At 49.1% G+C, this 22,262-nt stretch overlaps 1 protein-coding gene across 1 annotated transcript in view; it reads right to left on the bottom strand.

Moving 5' to 3' along the window:
- The window catches only part of Ptc (protein patched), a 46,986-nt gene that overhangs the window by 13,218 nt on the left and 11,506 nt on the right, over positions 1-22,262 (bottom strand). Inside the window, exons 2-6 of the mRNA XM_078179890.1 lie at positions 21,638-21,830; positions 7,106-7,295; positions 6,011-6,080; positions 2,675-2,772; positions 1,035-1,245 (exon numbers count right to left, since the gene is read on the bottom strand). Coding sequence (XP_078036016.1) covers positions 1,035-1,245; positions 2,675-2,772; positions 6,011-6,080; positions 7,106-7,295; positions 21,638-21,830 — 762 coding nt within the window. The remainder of the gene's footprint in view (positions 1-1,034; positions 1,246-2,674; positions 2,773-6,010; positions 6,081-7,105; positions 7,296-21,637; positions 21,831-22,262) is intronic.

The following is a 22,262-nucleotide window of genomic DNA, read 5'->3' as shown; positions in this document are numbered from 1 at the left end:
GTCCGCGAGAGAAAAGATTGGCCTTAGAAAGAATGCGGGTCCCATAGGCTGCCTCTTTGTACTGTCGGCCCACATATCGTTCGTCGCTGTACCGAATTCTGTAGCGCCGTCACTACAATTCTGTCTTTGCCGAGCCGTGGCCCCCGTGCGCTAATGGTAGCTGGAAAGTTTGGCTCTGCGGAAGAACAGAGCGTCTTATTGATCAGAATGTATCGGGGCTCCTCTTCAGGCCGAATTCTCATTATTCCTTAATGCGACCGGTTGCCAGCCGACGCACGACGTCAAGTCATCGTTCAAATATTCATTGGCCGAGTCCGCGTGGCATTCGCGCCGCATAGAAGCGCGGCCCCTTTGAAGAGAGCGGCTCGACGGAAGCACACCGACGGATCCGTGCAAACCAACTTTATATGGAAAACGAGCGAGCTAAATATTAATCGCGGCCACTGCTGAATCTGACACGCGTCTCTGTCGGTTTGCTGTTCGCCGGCTTATTCGGGCTGTCGGTTCCGTGGACCGTGAAAACTGCGCTTCTTCTTCTAGCCTCTCGAGGCTTTTGGCCTACCGCCAGCTTCGCTGGATTTTCGATGCGTTGACCAAGGAGGATCGAACTGCGGGTTCGATGCATTTATGGGAAATCGATGGTAAGTTGATCGAAGTTAATTAGACAAGTGTTCTGGGAAAATAATAATAATTGACATTATTATATAATTATAGTTTGCGATGTCTGGAAATGCCGGGTATTTTCTTCGCACCCTGTATACATCGGAGATCGCATTTTCGGCGACCGTTTGAGAACAGGTACGTTACCGTGCGGCATTGCGATCGGATTTTCGCGAGGGAAGCAGCCGAGGTGATCCGAGGACGCGCGTGGGAGGTAATCGGAAGGCAGAGACACGAGCCGCGGCGCGACGCGAACTCGCGGGCCTAGCCATGAATCAACAATTACACACGGGGTCTCTCACCTTAATCGGTCCGGAGAGAGGTTTCGCCGCGAACAAAAATCTCGGGACAAGAGAGAAGGGAGGCTTGCTTACCTGCTGTGATTTTTTGTTAGGCGCGGTTTCCGGGCATTCCGGATCCGTCGGGTCGAGGCACGGCTTGCTCTGGTAGCCATTCGTTATCCCGGCTCGCTTCATGTAATCCTCCAGAGTTTTGAAGGGAAACACGAACTGTTTCTTCATCTCGTCGAGCATACCAGTCGGATTGAGGTTCGTCCACTGGATCGGCTTGTTCGTTTGCGCCCCGCTGTCCACGGGAACCATACAGGAAGGGGGGAAAAAAAATGAATACGTTACGAAATTTCATGAACGAACCCCGGGTTCTTTGCCCCCGGGACCGATGATCGACTCGACGCGATCGTGGAGCTCGAACGATTGCAACGCTTTCGAGACGATTGTTGATAGATTGGGAGGACTCTGCGTCGCGCGGAACGCCGAGGAAGCGTTGTCGAAGCGCGAAGGGTCTCCGGAGGCTCGATATTGCCCGTACAATTTTATGGATTTATTGAAAATTACAATGTGGAATTATTTATATTTGAATTATTAAACTATAAGTAATAATAAAAAAGAAGTCGTTTAAACATTCGTCTCCAGGACATCGTTCGAACAAAACCGTACCGCGGCAGTCGAGCTTCAGGAGGTTCCCAATTAGAAATTCTTCGCGAACGATAATTCCCTATAGGAAGTAAATTGGAGCGTAACGACCGCGCTGGGGGGAAACCATCGAAAACAGATATAATACCGACGAGAGACCGAGAAGCTTTAAAAACGGCATAAAAGATTCGAAAGCTCGCGTTCGACGACGAAAATTGCTCGGGTTTCGCGAAATTAAAGATGGCGCGACAGACGAATGGGAAAGGGATTCACGGGGCCCTCCGATGATAATTCGGCACTAAAGTCGCCGGACATTTTCGGAAGGGGGCATAAAACGTCGCGATGGTACTTCGATCGATCCCCGTAAATTTCGTCCAAATCACGCGGAAAGATAAAACCCGTCGAACGCGAAACTGCGGCCACCGCCGTTTGCATCCCGGCCGCCTAATATACGGCCGGTAACGATCCCGGCGCGGTGCGTCTATGTTGCAATTAAACGTGCTCTTGCTGTGTGGCAGCCGAGTCGAAGTCCTCGAAACTGGATTCGCGAGGATCTGAAAGCTGGGAGATCAATTCGACGAGTCTTCGTTTGCGGGACTGAGAAATGTCCAAGTAGATGTGACACGAAGCGACGCGAATGAGATGATGCTAGGGGATGCTATGCTGTGATATGCTACGCTATGGGATTCTATGCTATCGGATGCGACGCTATGGGATTCTATGCTATGGGATTCTATGCTATGGGATTCTATGCTATGGGATTCTACGCTATGGGATTCAACGCTATGGGATTCTATGCTATGGGATTCTATGCTATGGCATTCTATGCTATGGGATTCTACGCTATGGGATTCTACGCTATGGGATTCTACGCTATGATATACTACGCTATGGGATTCTACGCCATAATATCTGCGCTATGGGATTCTAGGTTACGCGATGGGACCCGACACGACCGAAACCGTCTCGATAAAAGACGAGGCGACGGAGCGCGAAGCGATGGACCGGCGGCCACGCGATAAAATCGTCGGCGGGTCTCGTAATTTGCAATCGGATCGGATAATACTTTTTCTTGTACTTACGGTATGTGGACGGGGTACTCCGGTCCCAGGAGCTTGCTGCCTTCCCAGAAACAGTCGAGGGGCGTAATGATGGCGCACGGTATGATACTATCGAAGATCTAAAAACAACGGTTCCCGTCAGCTCGCCCCGAAGGAATGGCTGTGTTCCCGGTGTAATTGAAAAATTACGCGGCGGGACCCGCACCCCGGGCCCCGGCCCCGCGATATAATCGATTTAGCGAGTTCCTCGATTAACGAACGATCGATCGCCGGCAGATTACGTTCGTATCGGGGCGACTTAATACAATTTTCGGCTGGATGCCGGCTCCGATGATAATTATTATGATTCCGGGGCATTTAATCATCGTCGTCGCTTAATGGCGAGCATGCGTGCCCTCTCTCTCTCCCTCTCTCTCTCTCTATCTCTTTTGCTCTCGCTCGCTCTCTCCCTACTCCGACTCCGATTTACGATTATTTCTCCTTTTCTTCCGATAGTGGACACTAACGATCGCCATAAGGTTTTTCTTGGTAGCGAGAGGCGCATTACGGGCCGGCCACCTGTGCGTTCTCGGAAACTCGAATAGGGCGGTCCCCTCCGCCTTCAAGCGTCTCCCTTTTTTTCGGCCCTTTCGATTTACGAATAATACGAATTTCGGATAGTGTTCGGGGAACGCCGCGGACATTTGTCAAATTGTCCTTTCCGATCCCTTCCCGTAAAAAAAGACGAGGCGACCCGTAGCCCCCCCTAATTCGTTTTCGACGGGGCCCCTCTCCGAGATGATGCGTAACCCTCCTCCCACCCCCACCCCCGCCCTGCCCCGACCGTCTGTCCGCTTCGTTCTTTTTGCACGGCAAACATTTACCGTGGCGCTAATGGTTTAATAGATTAATCTGTCTCGCGACGGAAAAAGGAACGAATCACGCGAAATCCCGTTTCGACGGAGGACACAATCGTCCGCGGGGATACAGTACTTCGCGGCGAAACAATTCGATTTTTTAATCCCTGACACTCGAATATCCATTTGTCATTTTTCCTGATTTATAGCAGCTCTATTTTATATGATAGACAGCGAACTGTCAAGAAATTAAAAATCCGCCGTCGATAGAATGTTGACAAGGCCCGTTCAAGATTCGAAACACTTTGTATCGGAATTTTTAGCACCTCCGAACTTCGTCGGGCGATACATTGTACGGACGGTGCATTTATACCGGGAATCTTATTGTTAGAAATAAGCGGGAAGGTCGGGAATAACTTCTGAAGCTTTTACGGGGTAATGAATCACACGTAATTTATGACACACTAAATTTCTCGCAGTTTAAACGCCCTTAAAGGATCATGCGTGTGGAGGTGTGCGCGGCGCGAGTCTCGGACGCGGGGAGACAGCTTCGTCGAAGGGTCGTTCCTAAGGCACTGCAACCACTTATGCAGCGACGCCTCTCTGCATACAGTGCACCGCGCGGTCGGGCATCCTTCGCCGCGCCTCCCCCGGCTCTACTTTCAATGCGTCTACTTCCGTCGCGAAAATATTTGGGAATCTACTGTACCAAAAATTCTCAATTGTCAAATATTCTCCGATACTTGCTGACATTATATGCAATCACTGTGACCGTTTTAATAAATAATTTTTAAACTATGCAACATGATCCAATTTATAGAAATTCGATAGGATTTTTAGAACTTTTACTTGCACGTTAAACATGTATGCAATAAAGGTAGGCGAATCGAGACAATGCGACGATAAGGATCGCGGCGCCTAAAACAGGAGGAAACTATAACTTTGCATTGAGTAATGCCCAATAAATAAGCAATAAATCGTGGACCGCGAAAAAAGGAGAAACGCGGCGGCGGCGGCAGCAGCGCACAGAAGTCCGTTCCGTGACGGCGCGGCGTAAGAATAATAACTCCCCCGGCGATTCATAAGTAAGTATAAATCGTTCAAGATAGAGCGGAGATACGAAGAATGAAAAATTCATACGTGGCAAAAGTGTAACAGCTTGTAGCCGGCTGCGGGATAATAATATTCCTGTTTGCCCGGGATACGAGACACCGCCGTGTGATTTAGCCCGGTTGCTCGGGGCGCGGCGGCGGCTCTGCCCGCATACCAGAACATCTATCATTTGACATTAATTTTTAAATTGAAACTTGATGAATCGCAATGGGATCGGAATTCCGTGGCCGGCACTGATTGCGCGATTTCGTCGGTATATTATGCATCGTCCGGCGCGATGTTACCGGCGGCCGTGATAACAGAAATCGCTGCGAGATAAGCAAATCCGAGAAACACTTCATCGATTCGTAAAATATCGATGAATTGATTTTCAAATTTGAATCACCAATTAAATTAAAATTAAATTCGACGAGATTGAATTTAATTACTATTTAATTTACTATTTAATTTACTACTTGCTTAAGATACTACTGTTCAATTAATATAAGGTACTGAGATAATAATTAAATTAATAACTGTGTTACTAATTAAATAAATAACCTTTTGGTGTATGACAATCAAGTGACACCGTAAAGCAGAGGTTTGCAGGGTTAGATCGTCTCTGTAGCGTCGCGGAAGCGGCGGTATCTTTGATTTGTCCCCATCGCTGTGCACACATGTACGCGTAGACGTGTGCTTAGCGATGTTTTAACGTGTCCGCTCGTTAGCAGCGCAAGAAACGGCGCGGCACACGTGAACGGACACGCACGACTTATAACCGTATCTCACGGCGGTACAAAGCCGCGGGTTTTCAAGCATTGTATTGAATTTTCGACGTTTACGAGCGCGCGCGAGTCGTCCGGGAACGACGTGGTGACTGGAAACCGAGAAACAGAGGACTCGAGGATACGGGAACCTTTCAGCGATGGGTATGACCCAAGGTCGATCTAACCCAGATCCTTATCCGTCACCATTCGAAAGTTTTAAATGGTCGTCGAGGATTTCCGCGTGTTTAGATTGTGTGTTAAAAATGAAAAGCAGCTGGATTGTCACTTGCCGTTGATATTGACTTTCGTTGCTTTCATACACGTATGAAATTGATATCAACCTAACACGGATAGTTAAAATAGAAAGCCTAACTATTCGCTAAAGGAAATATTTAAAAACTAGCTCGGCGCTTTGGAAGAAAAGCGCGGAGAGAGCGAGCGACAGGATCGAGAGATCGAAAGGATCGCGGAGCGTCGATCGTAGCCATCGCTATGCCCCAGGATTTCCTAATAGAAATCGGGGAGTCACGGTGCGTGCGCAATAACGCGGTATCGTAGTTCACGCGTCGAATTCGCGAATAGCGCGGAAACGTGTCCGCACACATGCTCGCCGTCGCGGTTACGTATCACCAACGCGGAAAGTAGTGGTAGTTTTAAATTACCTGGTCGATGTAGTGCATGTCGAAGTTGGGTATGTTCAGCGCGTAACACATGTCTTTCAGCCTCCACGTGCTGCAAGCGACACGGAACACATGCATTCATGAATACAAGTTTGCATCCCCTTAACCCCCCCTTCGCGCGCGCCCTATGCGCAGCCGGCGATAAGCGGCCCGAGAGAAGTGCACTCGAGAAAAACTCGAGACGATCGCCGCGCGCGTCTCGCTTCCACGAGCCGCTTTCCGCTCCGCCGTTTAACCCTTGAACGATATACCATGAGATGCCGGTTTATTCTGTTACGTCTACCACGAAGTGGGATCTTATGGCAATGGAATAATTGACCCCTTGCAGTCCGAGAAATTTTAGGTTAAAGTCCAAAATAATTTTTCCAGACTGATAGTGTCTCCATCTTCTATCCTCGTATTTCTACTATCATTTGACAGACTAAATTAATATTTTGGGCCTATATTTTCAGAGTACTGTATAAATATAAATTTTACATGAATTGGATATAGAAGACACGATCAGAAACTAGTGTTATATTTTTAAAAAGGTCAATGTTACCCATGGCAGCGTTTAAGGGTTGAAAAATTATACTAGAATATGCAAGAAAGAGGAAGGCCATCACGAGTTTCGAAATAATACGATTTCCGATCTGTATACCGAGACCATTAAAATGCAGCTGCTACGTATTTTTAGCGTTCTCGATCTCGCGACAATCGGCGCGTAAAATCGTCCGGTATAATGTCTAATTAGTTGCGCGGCGAGCGTGCAGGCACGCCGCAACCGTTTAATTCGTCACAATGGAAATAATTGTCGGGCGATTTCCCGTCTGGAAACTGTAACGGTAACGCGGCTAACGAGATATTAAATCGCCGTAATTCGAAGTTAAGTGCGCCCCGATTTGCCGCCACCCGGGCTGAAAGTCACGGAAACTCGTTGCGCGCGGACCTCATCAGAGCCGTCCTCTTTCTTGCGGACGCGTCGTCGTCGGCGTTCGCGCAAGAAACCAGAATGATGAAAGGAAAATAAGAGGCTGAAAAAAGACAAAAAAGAGGGGGGGGGGGGCGAGAGGAGAGAAGAAGAAGAAGAAAGCTTACATTTCGAACAGGTGTACGGTGACCTGCGTGGCCGCCTTCAGGATCGCCAAGTGTTCCTTGAGCGCGGCAGGATGCAAAATATTCGCCCCGGAATGCCTCGGCGTTTGGATCACCAATTGATGCGTCGACGCCGCGGCTTCGCCGAGGGCCTCCGACGCGTAGGTCAGCTCCTTCTGTAACCTTCCGCCTTCTACGGCCAACAGAGAACAGAACAAACACATCCATCATTCATCGATTCTGGATTCAAATATCAAGTGAGTAAAATATTGTGTGAAAAATTTATTATCTTATATTTATCAATTTTTTTTTTAAATTGTCAGTCGTCACTGTATATAGATCAAAGAGTTGAAAAATAGTGTTCTAGATTTAATAAATTTATAGATATCTCGCAAGATCTGATGACTTTGAGTTCATGCTTCATTATCCCAGAAATGAATTTTTTTTCTCCGCCTCGAACGGCTCGCATAATCTGCCAACGAGATTCAATCTTCGAGACGAAAGGATAATTGGATCGTCGCGTTCGTGATTGAATCGAGGTAGCCCGAAGTGATTAGAAGATCGTGCAAGTTTAGTGCCGTTAGGCGAAATTGATTAGGGGATGAAAAGGTGGGCGCGCGCGCGGTGTTCGTCGAGGTCGTTCTTTTCGCTGATTTTTCTGGACGGAGCCCCTACGAGTGGAATGCGAGGGGGGAGAGAGAGCTCCGGACACACAGTCGTCTTCCTCCGACGTGGAGAGTAGACTACCTGCCTTGGGCGATCTGTACCCCCGGTCGGAACAAAGTCGCGGGCAGCCGTTGCGATTGGCTGGTCGCTTTATTCGCGACTCGTACCACTTTAAGCTTTCGACGGGCCGGCGATGTTTATGCTCGGGACGATTCCCCGAAGAGAAACATCGGGCTCCGGGGCACCGCGCGCGCGGTGTCGTAACACACGTTTCTACGGCTTTTACGGGTATACCGAGAAAAATTTCTGGCAACGGACCAATGAAAACCTTCCCGGAACGGGACGTGGAAATAACTTTGTTATGGCTGAAAACCCTGCCAGCCTGCTGATAGGACATCCCCTAAATCGGCGCCCTCTTATCTTTACTTCGCAAATTATGTTGAGATCGCGGTAGTTAAATTTATTTATGTTATATTTGAACAGTAAAAAAAATGAAATAATACAGTTGAAAAGCTTAGAGTAATTCTCAGCAGCACAAAAATGAATTGAATTTAACAAGAACGTAAAGGTCCAAAAATGGGAAAGAGTCGAAACGATGCAAAAATAAAGGAACTGAAAAATAGGGCGGGTCAAAGGACATTAGGGCGAGTCCGAAGAAAAACGAGCCGTCCAGAGCGAGTAGCCGGTCGTCCCAGAAGGTTATCCGATCCTGGCGCGGCCGGAAAAGGCGGCGGGAAGGAGCGAGGTCCTGCGGGACGGCGAAACCGCGACGGGAAAGATACGCAACTATATTCAGCAGAATGTAACGCAGGAAGGGCATGAGAATGACGTCTGACACGGGGTACGTCGGGATCCCACCTAGTCAGATTTCACCGTCAAAAATGCCGACGGCGTATTTGCTCGTTCCGCCACGGCGCGGCCTCCGGAGACCACCCGTGTTGCCCGCTATCAAGGAGGTTCTCAACCTGCCGCGCGCGAACGGGAAATCCTCCGTAACGGCGCACAGCGGTCCGGTTAGGAGAATACAGTGACAAGTTGCTACAACTTTTGGACCATCAGCCATATCGCCAAGTAATTTTTCCTAAAACTGATAGAGAAATAGCTACATTCAACCGCTGACAATTAAATATTTTTCGCCATTGTTGAACAATAAAATTCGACAAACTTTCATCATAATCTTCGATTCAAGAGAGAACTGTTTATATGTAATTTTACAGATTGTGTTTTCGTTTGTATATAATGTATTTAGGATGCGATCTTTTTAGAGATATTTAGAGCAAGCTGTACAGAAAATATTCTATTAAGTCTGATATATGTATCAAGTGGTATCTGGATGGTACTGAGAGTGCAGTAGGAAGATGTTCTTTCGACAAAGTGTCGCTCAATTTCCGGCCCACTGTGCGTCGGTCCCCGGACGGAGAACCAGCTGGCGGAGTCAACGGGCGGTCTCCCGAGTCGATATTCAGGGATGTACGAGTTGGAAACGAACGTACGGGGCCTCATCGTGACCAATCTGAGGGACAGGGACGAATACCGTGATCGTAAACCCCGAAGGACGAACAATAATGAGAGCGGCGCGAGGAAACAACGACCTGGGTTACTGTGCTCTCCGCGATTCCCTCCTGCCACCACACAGCGCGCCTTTACGGCCGCATACAACGGTCGCGTCGTCAAATTGTAATGCGATATCCTCGTAAACGACCACCGTTTTGACCGAACGCCGCGAGAGGGGGGGGGCAGGCTTTCGATTGTTTTCACGGTTTTTTTCTATTCACGTTTGGAAAGGAAATATTGTTTACAAACTTCGTAGAAAGGAGAATAACATTTTTATGGGGTTCTGTCCTTCTAAAACTTCCTACTTCAACGATTAACTCAGTTTCGTCTTTTATAAAAGTTTTCCATTAAGAAATCATCCTAATTCAATCGCCGCAAGAGTCTCCGTCGTCCTGCGAAAAACAATTTCGCAGGATTTCATTTATCTTCCGATATGGAGAGAGCGGCCGATGGGTGGGGAGGGGGGTGGAGGGGGTGTGTGTGGGAAGGGTTCCGAAAAAACGAAGGAATTAATCAACATCAAGTTAAAGCGGAGTGGAATCTACATAATTACAGAGGCGGGCGGGAGCCTATGATTATTTTCAAATCACAAGTCTCGAAAAAGCGTTTCTATAGTTACCAGGTCAACGGGAAACGAAACGGCGTGTCCGATGAAAAAGAAAGCGCGAGCCGGTCGAACGGAATGCTATTTAATTAATCAAAGCTAATTGAGCCGTTCACGGGCCGAATCGACGGACTCCGCGTTTTTGGAATATCTTCGATCCACGTGTCGAAGCATTTGGTTCGGTCATAACTTTTTATATTTATATTAAACTTCACTGTATTTGATTGTATTCTATCGCTGTTTGTCTTGCTTATTTTTGTGGAATCAATCAATTTTTTAACGGAATGGATCGGCTGTGGAGGGAACGATATCGACGGAACGGTTCGCGTGCGATAGCGGGGCGAGCGGCGATAATGAAAGTCGTTATGGGAAGCATTATGTAACGCGGTTTCCAGGGAGAACGTTCCCCGTAAACGTCGCTGGAAACGATACTGTTCCGAGCAGCGGAGGGTCATCGTGACCGACCTGGCTAACAGGAACAGATACCCCGGCCGTAAACCTCGGGGGACGAACAGTAATGAAGGTGGCGTGAAAAGAAGGGAACCTGATTGCGCACGTTCGACCTTTTCCCGCCCCCCTTCTCCTCCTTTGTTCCCCTTGTTCCTGGCCGGAATGCCGAAAACCGCTACGTAGTTTTTACGGAGTGACAATATAAGCGATCCTTCCGAAGAACGCGCCGATCGGTCCGTCGAGAGTTGTACCCCGGCTCCGGAGAAAACCGGAGGAAAATCATTCCTCGCAATTTATGGTGTCTGGAAGGCGCAGAGCTCGCTTTACGGCGGTAGCGGCGCTCGGTGCCATTGTGTTGGCCATAAGCCGACGCCGCGTTTGTAATGTAATAATGCCCGAGTTTGTTCAGTGAAATCGAGATACCGCGGCGAAGATTTTACGCCACTGGCGAAACGCGTGTAATGCGATAAAGATATTGTTACGGTGGTCTCCCGTCGTTTGACTTCGGGACCGTCATTGGTTTATTAATAAGACGAATTTCAAGCTGCGACGAAATCAAACGGATTTAAAGATAGTAACGCAGTGTTTTCTAGTTATTAATATTATATTTGTTCCACTTTAATCTCTCCACAATTTCAATCTCGTCTCACTAATTTTTGCCATAAGTCTCTAAAATCCGAAGAGCGCTTAGACTCACTAAATCATTAATATTATTAACATTACGTTACAAATTTTCTTTATAACTCTATCATTTGTGTAATTCTTGTCAAAGTGACAAGAGCAATAGCAACGAAGTAAAAAAATTCTTAGAGAAAACCATGGATGAACAATTCTTGTTCGAACAGCCCCCGGCAGCAGTGTAACGCCAGTATACACCGGCGGATTCGCGCCGCTCCCGTAGAGGCGCGGTCCGAGCAAACACGAAATCCAATTTCGCGATCCGACGTGAAAATGGCAGGGAAAAGAAGCAGCGACGAGCATCGTACGAGGCATTCGGTGTGGTCGGTCGTGTCGGCTAGAAATTTTGTAGCATCGGCCGGAGAGAGAAAGAGAGAGAGAGAGAGAGAGAGAGAACCGCAACAACACCTACCACCCCCGGGCAGCGAGAAGAGCGAGCGTTTCCTTACGGACGGAATCACTTACAACGAGTTTCTGAGCGTGGTCTCCGGTGCGCGCGCCGCCCACGTGAAACGAAACATTACGGGATGGCCCCACGCATCCATGGGGGCATCGGTGTCCCGGCGCTCGCCGGGAGATGAATCAACCTGTAGAATGCGCGGGGCCATCGAGCGTAATAAAGACACTACTCTCTACGCTCTATGTAGCAAGAAACACGCGTCTTAACGGAGGAAAGCACGATAAACAAGAAGAAGAAGAAGAAGAACGAGAGGGAGAGGAGCGAGAGCGAAAGAGAAAGAGAGAGAGAGAGAGGAGGGGAGGCGAGGCCGGCTGAGTCGTTGGACAAGCGAGACGGAAAGAGAAGGAGCGAAGTGGAGAGCGAGGGAGGGCAAAAGAGAGGACAGAGAGTCCCTGTGATTCAGCACAGAGAGAGGGAGAGAGAGAGAGGGAGAGGGGCGGGCGAAGGAGAGAAAGGTAAAAGAGCACCGGGGGTAGGGGAGGGGCGCGCATCTTGATTTATCGGCGGGTAGTCTCTGTAATTATTTCCCCGTCCCTGTCTGGTTCACGGGGGCGAGCCGCGTTCCCGTTCTATCTGCACCCTTCCGGCTACCGTGATCGTACCGTGGAAGAATCTCTCCGCGTTGGCCTCTGTCCCTCCGGGACACCTTTGAATGGCCGCGCGTCTCTTAGCTCCGTCGACTTTGTCTCATTCAGCCCGCCGCCGATCCGTGAACACAACCCGGTCTCTCTCTCGCCTCCTGCGAGATTGTTTCCTTCACGGGATCTCCCCATCGGCGTCCCTCCACCCGCCCGGGAAAACGCGACTTCGATGGAACACAGTGCCGGTTGACCGAGCACAACAACCGGCAGGATAGAGACACGTTTCGGTGGCGGTAATTGCGCGCGGCGCCGTTCATCGACGCACCGCAGTGGCTGGCCTTTGATCTTCGAGGATTTGCGGTGATAAAGGACCGGCTGAAGCGGCTCCTCGAGAAATGGAATACTGATTTAGGTCCAGGTGTTGGGCTCAGGGATTACGACGATCTCTTATACTCCTCCACTGTTTCAACTCTTTCTGTATTATTTTTTAAATGTAAATACGCGCTCTTTTGAACATCTATTCGCTTTTAGTAAATTATGGTTCTGCTAGCTTAGACTCTGTCGGATTAAGCATGCGAATGGGAACTTGGTTAATTAGTCGTATGACATGATTATTATCCTTGCCGTAGATACCGTAATTTATTATACTAAAAGTGCTATTAAATGCAAGAATTATTTCCTTATGCTGTGACAAGGGTACAACAGGGTTTTTTCTGCGTTGGAGTTCCGTGGATCGTGGAAGTGCTAGAAGCAGACTGCGGCAGCTAACGCTCGCCTCGGAAGCGATACACGTGTAGCGAGCGAGCCGGGAAGTGTGCTGCGGAGCGGATTCCTGGATCAGGAAGGAGCTGGAACGCTAGAGCGAGAGGTTTGGCCGGCGATAGAGCAGCGTGACGGTCGTCGGAGCGGCGTCGGGCCGCCAAATGGGACCCGGTGAGTATCCTTTCCGTTTTACGGGCTAATGAGCACCTTCGAAATTGCACGTACCGCAAAATAATTACGCAAGCGCAGCGAACGTTTCTTCGTGGAATAAAACGACCTCGTTCTCCCACATGCGACAGTTGTCTTCCTCCGGCCCGGCGAGCCCCGTGGGCCCCCGGGGGCCAGGAGGAAGAACCGACGTTTAACGATAATTCGATGCTCGCCCCAAGGGAAGAGGCTGCCGGACGTGAGCCCGAGAGAGCCTTGGATCAACAGAGGCCACCAAAGAAAAGGGGAAAAGAGTGGAAAGGAAGACGGAGAAAAGAAAGAAGAAACGAACACGCGCGTGTTGTTCCTTCTTCCACCGTACGGAACGGACATGGGCGTACTACGAGGGGAGCAGGTGCAACCAGCGGCCCTTTGCCCGTCGAACAGAGCGAAACGGCCAACTGCCCGCCGGGAAACGGAACAGAGATGCAGCCGTGATCGGAGAGGAAGAGAGAGAGATAGAGAGGAGCGAGAGAGAGAGAGAGAGAGAGAGACCACGGGCAGAGAGAGAAAGAGGGATCTCGCTATACTCCCACCCCCTTTTCGTGGTTCTCGTGCTTCGTCCTTAAATGCCTCGGCAGGAGCAGAAGCAACGATGGTGGCAGCCCTCCTTAAGTTCTCCTCCTTAAATTTCAAACGAGGAGGCTGTTAAGCCGGACAAGGTAGGACACGACCGTCGAATCGTTAAAGGGATATTCCGTCCAATTACCGGTTATACGTTAATTCCGCGATATTACTAGCCAAAAGCGAAACGCTTGTCTAAAACGCGGAACGGTCATCGAAGAGCAGTTGGCTCTCCGATGGATCCAGAAATTCGGTGACATTCCCTTTAGATATCAACTTTACCAAATCAGTAATCGAACAATTTCTATTGCCTTAGAAAAGACCCACGGATCTTAGAGGTGGCCAAATTAACGTCGATGCCATTGTGGCAAAGGATAAGCTAGCTCGAGAAGTTGCTTTTGAAGAACACGATAATTCCATTGTGCGCATCTCGGCGCTCCAATCCCGGAGTCTACCGACTAGGTGTTAGGCGTTAGCGCGGTTCCAGGGAACGTTCGCTCGAGCCACCGGATTTGTGTACGCTGACGCAGACCCTGGCACCCATCTGTTGCTAAATAAACGTTCCCTCTGACACTTTACGGATAAGTTCCGAAAAGTGACCTGTTTTCCGTTCTGGAAGCCGACCCCGACGGGGCCGACAAGATTGAACGTCCGTCGACGTCGGGGAAACGCACGTGCGGACAGCTTCACGGCGTGTGAAAATATAAGGACCACGTGCTTCCCGGACGTCCCAATGCGTGCCGGGATTTCCCAGCAAGAAGATCCTTTCCACGAACGATCGTGCTAAAACTGTATCCGCTTCGCCTACGTATCTTAACTTAAAACCTCAAACTATTAGACGATTCTAGAAAATTTTAGAATATTCTAGAAAATTGTAGCAAGTTTTAGAAAGTTACACAAGATTCTAGAACATCCCAGAAAATTGTAGAAAGTTGCAGAAGATTCTAGAACGTCCTAGAAAATTGTAGAAAATTCTAGCAAGTTGCAGAGAAACGTAGAAAATTCCAGAAAATTCTAGAACACTCTAGAAAATTATAAAAAATTCTAGAACGTTCTAGTGGGAAGAAGCGCGAACCGAATCGCCGTGGACCCGACTGGAACAAATTCCAGGACGCACGCAAACAGCCCCGCCTCGGCGACCGGACTTTTATCAGGGCAAATCGTTAGGTAGATCACTCTCCCCGAGCAGCCGGTCGCACGCAGTCCTCGCATTACCCGAACCGGCAATTAGGCGTAATGCAAGGAGACGTGAAATTCCATGGGGCGTTCGCAGCCTCATCAAGGTCCCGCGGCTTAATTTCTGGCCGACGCTTAACTCCCCGGCATGGGCATAATAATGCCCGCCAGACGGCCGCTGTCGCCGGGTTCGAACGGTGTCACCTACTTTCGGCGGGGAAACGATAAATCAACTCGGCCGACGCGTCGATTCCGCCAATAACGCCGTTAACACCTACCGGCGCTCCGCGAGAGATCGGACATCGGACGGACACCTTTCGCAACGCGATCTCGCGCTCTGATCTCGAGCTGGAAGCCGAGGTGGCGCTAAAAAATCATCGTCTCGCGATTAGAAATTATTTCTACGTAAGCACTAGATGTTAAAAAATAAGTTACCGATCTCTGGATTTTACGATGAAAATTGGTAGGTCGAATATGAAGCTGCGAAGTCGATGGAAGAATTCGAGGGTATTGCGCTATTTCAGATTTATTAATATTATTTATTTATTCCCTGATAAATGGTCCAAGGCTCGGTCGAACCCAGGGGAATAATACTTCACTAATTATAGGATTAAGAATGGCCGGCAGCACGCAAAAATAAACGATCGTTCGAATCGTCGGATCGGTCTGGGACGCGCGGCCAATTAGATCCGCGAAAGCTGGACTATAAAACTCTATGCTGGCTTCGTTACCGTAGGTCTTGCAGATAAACATTCGGGGTTGATGCCCACCGGACGGTTAGTAGAGACGCTATGAGACGGAAAAAGGAAGCGGGACAGGGGGGAGGGAGGGAGGGAGTAAGGGAGCGGGGGCCCAGATCGACGACGGGGTCCGGGTGAAGCTGGGCTAAGGCTACTTGGCGTAGAAACCCTCGTGGCCCCTTTCCCGACTGTTCCCTGTGGCTGGTTCGGCGCTTTCGGAGAGAGCGGGGCCGCGGCCGGCGCGCGGAACGAAGAGGTCCGAGGCGAACGAAGGAGCCTTCCGAAGCAGGCTTAGCTCTCTGAGGCTCACGGAGGAGCTGAGACTTGGCTCAATCGCTCAGGCACGCAGGCCCACCGCTGGTTGGCTGGCTGGGTTGGCTTGGCGCACACAGAGAGCCCACTGGGCCACCCACCGCGACCATTCACCGGAACCGAGCCCCATCCAATCCCAGCGGTTCTCATTTGCCGGCCATGCCTTTTTTCCGCAGAGGAAATTACGCGACGCGCTCGCCGGCCGACCCGTCTTTTTATCCGCCGCCGCCGTACATCCCCACCGCAGCCAACCCCTAAACGCCGGCAGAGTCACGAGACCGCGTCGCCTGTCAGGGATATCGTGGACAGAGCGAAAAGACAGATCGGTAGACTAGAAACGATCGTCCGAAGCACCCCGACTACGGCGATCGGCTCTTATTTCAACGCTTTCCAGAAGGCTTTTGAAACGTTGGTTCGGTCGGGGGAGCGGATCCCGGCTCGCGCGAACATTGGGGGTCCGCCGGTAAATAGAAGATGAGATCCTCTGTTTACGCGGCCGTTCGTCCGTCCGTCGTTGCAACAACAACAGATTCCCGGTGGGTCTTTGGACGACGGTCTTCTGACTTTCTTATCCTCGTTGCGGCCTTACGGAATTCATCCGTTTCGCTCTCTCTCCCGTATCCCTAGCTCCGCGTCCTCCCCGCTCTCTCTCTCTCTCTCTCTCTTTCGCTCTCGCTCTCCTTCTCTCTCGGTTGCTCGCTTCATCATCGTTTTCTTCTTCTCCCGCTCCGTCTCCCTCCCGGCGGCGGCTCGGCCCTCTCCCTCGCACTCGGAGGCATGGGGGCCTAATGAAGATGTAAGCAGTCGGCCGGCCCTCGTGCACGGTCGTGCCTTCGTCCTCTGTCTGTCCTTGTCCGGCGAACGCCAAGGCGGCCTCCTTGCACACCGACTGGCCCCTCGGTACAGGTCGTTCCAGGAAGACGCCGCCTAAGCCACTTCCGAGTTCTAGGACCACGTTCAGTTTTCCGGCGTCGATTTCCTGCGCTGGCTCCACTTTTCCGACGCCGTCGGCCCCTTTCGACGGATCCTCGCCGATGGGATGCTTCATGGTTTCGCGCGAACATGAGAAATCTTTGGTTCTTCCTGTTTTGTATTTTGGAAAATTATTTTCTCAAAGAGCGAATAATGCGATTTAAAAATTGCATCGTATGCAATTTAAGTTTTCAGAGAAATAATCGATACACTGTTTTCAATCTGATAAAATTATTAAACGATGTGAAAATGGACGTTCATGATGGTAATCCAGGTTGCGAGCCGCTTCGGTTCACAGATTAAAGCCATTAAGGGCATTTACGATGACAAGACCATTCCGAAATGAACTGATTCCTCTCCGAGCCAAGTTACACCGAATGGTAGCAGAAGTTCTCGGAAATAAATCGTTTCTCAATTTTTATCCGTTCAATCTTCGTTCAGACAATCGTTTCTACGAAAAACCGAGCGAAACGTGGCGGCCCGTCGTTCGGTATGCAAATCGAGCTTTATTACGCGGTGTCGCGACCCTTAATTGTGCTATGTTCTTCGAATAAAACCCTCGTTATTTCTCAACACCCCATAGAGTAGTTTAATTTCAATAGCAACGGTGAAATATGTTTCTGAATTAGAATTTTGGAAGCTACGAAGACGCGCGTGATTATGGGCTTCTAGTAACGTTTACAGTGTCACCTAAACAAAATATTATATTGCAAAAATAAGTACAGAAAATTGAAATAAATAAGAAAAATAAATAACTAGTTTTGATGGCTGAGAGTAGACACACGACCGCAAAGGGATCACACGTAAATCAAGAATGGAAGAAAGAGATGAAAATACTGCCGTACGATTTATCAATTATTCCTGAAGAACGCACGTGGATCTAAGGCACGCCAATATTTCAAGTGACTCACGTTAGCAAGGAATCGAGCCGATGCGGCGGTTCTCGTTTTTTTAAAGAACCTGTCGCGGAGCCAGAGACCGCATGCAAATCGCGGACAGTTGGACCATCAATGAGAAAAAGTTCTCGATTCTTGGAGTGACCTATACCGACGTATTGGCTCCCTTAGGTAAGGCGAGCAAAGGGAGCCCCTTGTTCTGTCTTCGTTCGCCTCGCCGTCTTCTCTTTCTCTCTTCTCCACTCACTCCCTCTCACTGGATTCGAACCGCCTCCGCCGTATACGGATGTCCAGGAAGAGAAGGACGCGGCGATCGATGGAGCGAGAAGGATGATATTGGCGCGTGTGCCAGGCTCTCTCTCTCTCTCTCCCTCTCTGTTTAGCGAACCTACCGCGCCGCCGTATGCGAAAACAAGGGCAAAAGGGACTGAATTAAGTGGATGCACTTGATTTTTTATTCGCAAAAACGGAACCACCTGTACGCGGCTCCCTAGAAACGGAAATTTCTGCAATTTCTCATCGATTCCTGAACGCTGTTCTGTCCTCCCCTCCTCCTCTTTCCTCCTCGCCGCCTGTACCCGATATCGTGTTAATTAGCCACCGCGCATTCGATACGCAGTCACCGTCGAAAACGCAGCTGCGTAACCCGAATTACGTCTCGCGCCGCTTCTTATCGTCGTGTCTTTCGATGCGCCGAGAAGAAACTGCGTCGACGACGACTTTTTCCCTTCTACCTAGCGAACACGAACGAAAGAAACGAGCGAGGGGATCCGGCCCGGTCCGGGGGAAACGGGCAACAGGTATAAATGCAGGTGATTGAAAACCAAAGCCAAGCCGCGCCCCGGCCCGCCACCGGGCCGGGATCGAGAAATTCGGTGACATTCCGTTGAAAAATGAACTCTTCCAAATCGATAATCGAACAATTTGTATTGCCTGACAAAGACCCACGGGTCCATCGAGGCGAGGAAATTAATGGAATTGAATAGATATTTCAGTTCCCGTGAACATTTATCCCCTCGCACTCGGAGGAACGCGGACTTGATTTTAGATAAAAATTTTAGCCTGCAGATTTTTATTTTATTTTTTTACTTCGTTAAGTTTCAGAAGAGTTGTACTGCTTTAACGAGTCTTCGAATATTAATGCAAGCGTAGATTGTTCGAATACGTTTGTCCTCGACTATATTTTATTTTGCATGAAATATGACTCGAGCAGAGAGCCTTCGATCACCGTGCGGTCCAAGATACGTTCAAAGATCGCGTATTAATTGTTAACGAGCCGCATTGAAAGTCGTGACTGCGGCCGGCACAGGGCGGTCCGGTCGCGCGTCTCAGTTTCCCGCGGCGAGACCAAGGACCCCATAAAGCAACGTTTATCAATCTCCCGCGGAGAGAATTTACACCGTTCCCGGAATATCGTCAAATCGCGCACCGCCGCCGTCAAGTCGTAAAGTTAAATTCCTCTCCATCCCGCGATGCGATCGTCGCCGCGTTCTCCGCCCCGCAGCCGCTCTTTTACGCCTGATCGTCCTGGCGCGAGAGCGTTCCGAGCGCGCAGCGAGAGAGAGAGAGTCTGCGAGGGAACACTGAGCCCGCATATCCCGCCACGGACACGGCCGCAGTCACCTCACGGATATCCGGTACCGATCCGCGTGGCGCACGCATCTCGAATCACCATCTCGAAAGAGCCCTCTTCTTCTTTCGCCAGTCCCTCGGCGCCGCGCCGCGCCGCGCCGCTCCACGCCGCTCCGCATCGCACCGCGCGCCGCGACGGCCACGTGAGAAGAGTGAATCAGGGAACAACGATCCCTGCACCGGCCCTTTAACCCCTTGCACTATAGTAACGAGTCTGACTCGTGTTAAAGATACCATGCTTCGTCTAATAAATATTAATATTACTTATTCCTTCTAAATTGAAATAAAATCGAATTCTTCTGTTACCAAAGGGAAATATTAGTAAATTTGATAAAGATTATTTTAAAACGTGGCATGATAATTTTTAGAGGCGCCATTCGACCGCAAAGGGTTAAACAACATCGCGCTAATCAGACGTTGGTCGAGCGAACCAAAACGCGACTAGAGGATGTTTAACTCAGGGATGCGAACGACCATAAAATTTGCGTCGAAAAGACGTTAATTGGCAGATTATTGGCGCATATTCAGCAGCAGGAAATGATGATAAATTGAGGCGGCTGTAGCAATGTCGGAGATCTGGTTTCGAGACGCGGCGATGCTGACCGATCCGCATTCCACGAAGCTCCAGTTTAGACATTTTCCAGGAAAACATTTGACGAGATTACGGCTCGCTTAGACGCCCGTGCGAGGCGCGATGATATTTTAACGATTTCCGGCGAGATGATCGCGAATGCAGATTTTTATCGACACTTCGGTCGAGTTTCATTTAATCACGCACGGCGGAATCGTTGCTCCGCTCGCGAAGCGTTAGTCCGCGGCGCAAATTCGTTCGCTCATTAAAATCTCATAATACGCTGATACTTCTGGAATCCGAGGGTTCCCCGGGGATGGGCTTCGCTTCGATCTTAGGCCAGATCTAAGCTAGGCTCGATGATCCGTGGCGAACGTGTTTCCTCAAACTGCTCGCTTCGTGTTCCGCTATCTTTATTATTTGCTAAATTATTTGCCGCGAAATGACTGTCTTATCTAGATCGTTTTAAACGTATACGAGAAATATAATATAATACTAATATACTATAAATGTAATATATATTATATCAATACTGTACAAGTGTAAAATATACTCGCGTCGCGCAGAATGTTCCAAAATTAAAATTTTTTTAAACGGTCTTTCGGTTAGGCAATTTTTTTTCTTTAGAGATCTGCCTCGCGCGATGCCATCGAGCCAAACGACGTCTTTCGATTTCACCCGCACGCTACAAGTCTAAGTTAGCAACGGGGTGTTCGAATTAGCGTTTCGGACCACGGATAAATATAGAGGGCCACCCAGCGAGCAAACTAATGTACCATGCGCCCGGCGTGGGGGTAAAGCGATCTTTCGTTCAATTCTCTGTCCTCCTTTTGTCACTTCGCTTCTCCCGACTCCTCGGCCTCCTCCTTCGCCCGATAGTATTTTTTCACCTGAAACTATTCCTACGTCCGTCCCAACGAAAATATGCAACTCGCCTACGAGGAGAGTCTGGCTGGTGCCGTTCCAACAGAAAAATTATTTCCTTCGGGTACCGTTTACGTCTCTCGAGCAATTTTCTTTGCGATTAATTAACTTTCTTGTTCGCCCCGGTGTTGATAGGATAATTTATAAAAGTCAGGATTTCTATAAAAATCCTCGTGTTTTTAATTCCGACTATGAACGAACAAAAGCAGCAGGAAGTTGATCGTAAATATTATCAACGGCGAAGATCCTCTCCGAACATTGAGGTAATCAAAAGTTTCGAGTATTCGGGGGTGGGCAAGGCGTGTTAGAGCCAGGAGAATAATGTTCCTGTCACGTTGGACACATAAGCCGTGTTGTACAGCGCGCAGAACGGACCGAGGACCGCGGTTTGTATAAAATACATCGCGTACCAGATGTGCTGAAGTATTACTGATAGAACCGTTGAATCCCTGTCATGTTACAACGTTCTTTAATCAGTCATCGAGTTCCGCTCTCGCGTCTGCAGCAGCCGTTACTCGGCATACGCGATCATACTAAAACCCTGAAAAGCTTTGATATTGGAACTCTGATGATTTAAGCAATTGGAAGAGATTCTAAATTGAAAGAAATTCATAAATTCAATTCGAACGAACACAACGGCGTTTCGGACGTCTTCGCAGGTCAAAAGCAATTTTCCCGCACAGAGATCGTTTCCGTGATGTTCATAAAGTTCGATGGAATACAATTCAAGTGTTCGACGCATCGGAGAGAAAGAAAGTGCAGGAAGCGGTTCGATGACGCACTTACCTTGAACCCAGAGCTGCTCGACCTTGCTGTGAACCTGGGCGGACTTGAGGGCGACGCAGAACGTAGCCAGAGCGACGATCGCGAGGAAGAGGACTTTGCCTGCGTGCCTCTGCAGGAAGTAGCCCAGCTGACTCAGCTGATCCTGCAGCCTTGCCCTGATCCACACCGCAGACCTCTGACCCTCCGCTTTGCCCTGGAAAATCGGAAGCTCGCGTTATTATCCGCTCTTTAACAATTGAGATCACTATTATCGATAACAAAAATAGTAGTATCTAAAAAAGAAAGGTTCCAATTTGTAATTACAATTTTTTTTTTTTAAATTATTACGTCGGCGGTAAAATGTTCATCAGCATTTTTAAAATTGGAAATATGAAGACTGCAGAATTTAGTAAATCAAATTAAATTAATTAAATTAAATTAGACGTTATAAAACAAACAAAGGCTCCACGAATTCATTTGTCGGTCCAGCGATTGACAAAGCAGCAGGAGAAATAAACGAGACTGTGGCCGCACCCCCGCGAGTAACGCACAGGGTAGTACGTCGAGAAAAAAATGCGAGCTTCATAGCGGCGTGTCCCTGGGAGGTTGTATGGTAGTAGAGGCGAGAGAGCAGAGTTTCCCGGGG

The sequence above is a fragment of the Augochlora pura genome, chromosome 1, assembly GCF_028453695.1.
Source record: "Augochlora pura isolate Apur16 chromosome 1, APUR_v2.2.1, whole genome shotgun sequence".
In the NCBI taxonomy this organism is placed as follows: domain Eukaryota; kingdom Metazoa; phylum Arthropoda; class Insecta; order Hymenoptera; family Halictidae; genus Augochlora; species Augochlora pura.
Note: the sequence above shows the minus strand (reverse complement) of the source record. Positions and strands in the feature narration are given on the sequence as shown.